The 2914-nt window shown below is 44.1% G+C and overlaps 1 protein-coding gene across 1 annotated transcript; it reads left to right on the plus strand.

Moving 5' to 3' along the window:
* The first annotated feature begins 340 nt into the window (after positions 1 to 340).
* Positions 341 to 2466, plus strand: LOC132129625 (amphoterin-induced protein 3-like). The gene has a single exon (XM_059541264.1). It carries the CDS (start codon positions 917 to 919, stop codon positions 2351 to 2353), a length of 1437 nt encoding a protein of 478 aa, XP_059397247.1. The 5' UTR covers positions 341 to 916; the 3' UTR covers positions 2354 to 2466.
* The last annotated feature ends 448 nt before the right edge of the window (positions 2467 to 2914 follow it).

The following is a 2914-nucleotide window of genomic DNA, read 5'->3' on the forward strand; positions in this document are numbered from 1 at the left end:
AAAATAAAATGGATTTCATAGGGACCTACGCCTGGCGGCAGAGATGAGGGGGAGTCAAAGCTGCAGTCTCTAAGCTGACTGGTACCGCATGCTATACAAACAAATTCTCTCTCTTATCTAAGTCCAAATGTTTTGATGATTTTCATGAAATTTAAGACGATACAAACAGCATCCTAAATCCTGTTATGAGATGTGCTTAATGGAGAAAAAAACTGAAATGGAAAAAGACAAATCCAGAGGGGATTAAAGGAACCAAACAATTGGAGAGAGAAAGAGACAGAGTGAGAGAAAGATAGAAAGAGAGAGTCACATCGGGAATAATCACAGCGTGAGAGGAAGAGACGTGAGGCGGTGCTATGAGTAGGAAGCAGAGGCAAGGATGGGAAGAGATTAGTGCTGTGCGCTGTGGGCTCATCACTCAGTGAAAGGACACTCTGCAAACAACAAGATCTCACAGTCGCAGGAGAACCGGGAAAGGTGCGAGTTTCACTTTAGGGATATATAACACTCACTGGAAAATGCTTTGGACTTTTCAGACCAGGATAAATTGTTTGAACAACTTCTAACTATGGATTGACAGCAAAGTGAGAACAGAAGAACCGGATCTAAGAAGGTTCTGAGAGACTTTATTTTTTTGCTTTCCTGTGTATATTGTGCTAAAAGAGTAGGTTAATCAATGTAAAACATTCATTTTAAAAACATGTTGTAATTGCATATGGTTTTATTCTTAGTCCGTTCCCTGCCCCAGATACTGCCCATCTGCATGGTACCAAGGAAATTAGATAGCCATCTGTGAAATATTGGAAGACATGACAGATGTAAACCGACCTTTGTAGGATTTCATAGCAGAGGGCTTCCTGTATCAACTGTGCTGGCGCTGTTTCTAGTGTAATCCTTTTTATGTGCAACAAAAAGAATGACTTTTACATCTTGTGTGGTTTTGATCTCACTCTTGGTTCGGCTCTCGGGGGCTATTTGTCCTCAAGGCTGCCTGTGCATCTCTGACGTATTGAACTGTGGTTCCTCAGGTCTGGATAGATTCCCTAACCCGCTTCCATTCACGACTTCTGTCCTGGACCTCAGTCATAACAGACTAACATGGCTGGCAGCCGGCAGCTTCTACGGGCTCCCAAGGCTGCACACTTTGCATATGTCCCATAACCGCATCTCCTTGCTCAGCCCGGGAGCATTCCATAACATCAGCAGACTTCGATACCTGGACCTCTCTTCCAACAAATTGCAAGTGGTGGGGAAGTATCACTTCCAGGACCTGCCAGCCTTGGAGGTGTTGTTGCTGTACAACAATCGTCTTACCCGTGTGGAGAGCAACACTCTAATGGGACTCGGCAGCCTGAGGAAGGTTTACTTCAGCCTCAACCAGATCACAGATTTCCCGTTCTTCTCAATTGGGAAGCACAGCCACCCCAACCTGGTTACACTGGACCTCTCCTCAAACCGCCTGTTTCGTTTGCCTATAGATGACATTGTAGTGTTGCCCGCTGCAGTGCAAAGAGGCCTGTTCCTGCACAACAACAGTCTGGAGTGCGATTGCTCTATGTACCGCATGTTTTGGCACTGGGAGCTGAAGGGATATCCAAGTGTGGAAGACTACAAGGATGTCTACAAGTGTCTGATGTACGGTGAGCCTCAAATTTCAATTAACTTTCTGCGCTCTTCGCACTTCTTTGAGAACTGTACGATTGGAAAAATTATATCCCTGATATCCCCGAAGGCTGATAAAATTGTTTACGAGGGTGAACAAGTGAGGCTGGACTGCACTGGGACCCTAAACGGAGAAGACCTGTCTTACAGCTGGATCACTCCTCATCAAGAAAACATCTCTCAGCTGATCCAGAACGGATCTCTACGTCTCAATCAAGATGGCAGCTTGGACATTCTAGCTGCCCAGTCCATAGATTCGGGGGTCTACCAGTGCACTGCTGTGGATAACACAAGGATGATCAATGAGTCACGAGAAGTGAATTTAACGGTGGTAGCCCAGCGCACGGAGGAGCCGTTCAACATAGGCTACACCACTCTTCTTGGCTGTGTGGTAACGCTTGTCCTCATACTGATGTATCTGTATTTAACCCCATGCCGTTGTGGTTGCTGCAAACCTCCTCCTTCCTCTCCGGCCATCTCAACCTCTGGGGAAGACCGCTGCACTCTGGCATCTATCTTTGCAGCTCCTTCGACTGATCGACTCAAGAGCAAGTCTCAGTTGGAAAGGCACGTAGTGTTCCTTGAGCCACTCCTGATGGGGAAAAATGGCCATCCATTTGTCGTTGAACAGTCTACAATTGAATGGGACACAGAAAACTTCATAATTAGAGAAAGAAATGACTCTGAGTAGCAAATCTGTGACGTCGAAATCCTGCAGAATTGCTTAAGCCTGTTTGAATCATAAGGACAAGTATCACAAATTAATCTCTCATAAGTCCCTAATAAATTATTTAGATCCTCCGATTTAGAGAGGATCTCCTGTCTCACAGTATTAAGTGATCCATTGTTAACACTGAATGCGTGCGACTGTGCTCCTAGTAATACGCTGAAAATCCAGTGCAGTGAATTTATCATCTTTGAGACCCAAGAGCATATATATTGTATTTGAAGGTTTGAAAGAATCAAATGTTTGCTCTGTAAATCTTAACAAGAGTCACCGACACAACTACAGATGATCTATAAGATGGGTGACCAACCACAAGCTCTTCTTGGAAGTAAAAAAAAAAAAAAAGAAACTCCCTTTGAAGGCAGTCAAAAACATCTAAGTGCTGTTAATTTGATACAATAAGCAGACAATGACTTAAAGAGAGGACAACAGAAGGCCTTCTGGATCCATTGAAGACTGAGGTTTAATCTCTTCAGTTGCGTCATTGCCAGTAGATAAAGCTATTCCTTTATGTCAAGAAAATAT

The sequence above is a fragment of the Carassius carassius genome, chromosome 46 (assembly GCF_963082965.1).
Source record: "Carassius carassius chromosome 46, fCarCar2.1, whole genome shotgun sequence".
NCBI lineage: Eukaryota > Metazoa > Chordata > Actinopteri > Cypriniformes > Cyprinidae > Carassius > Carassius carassius.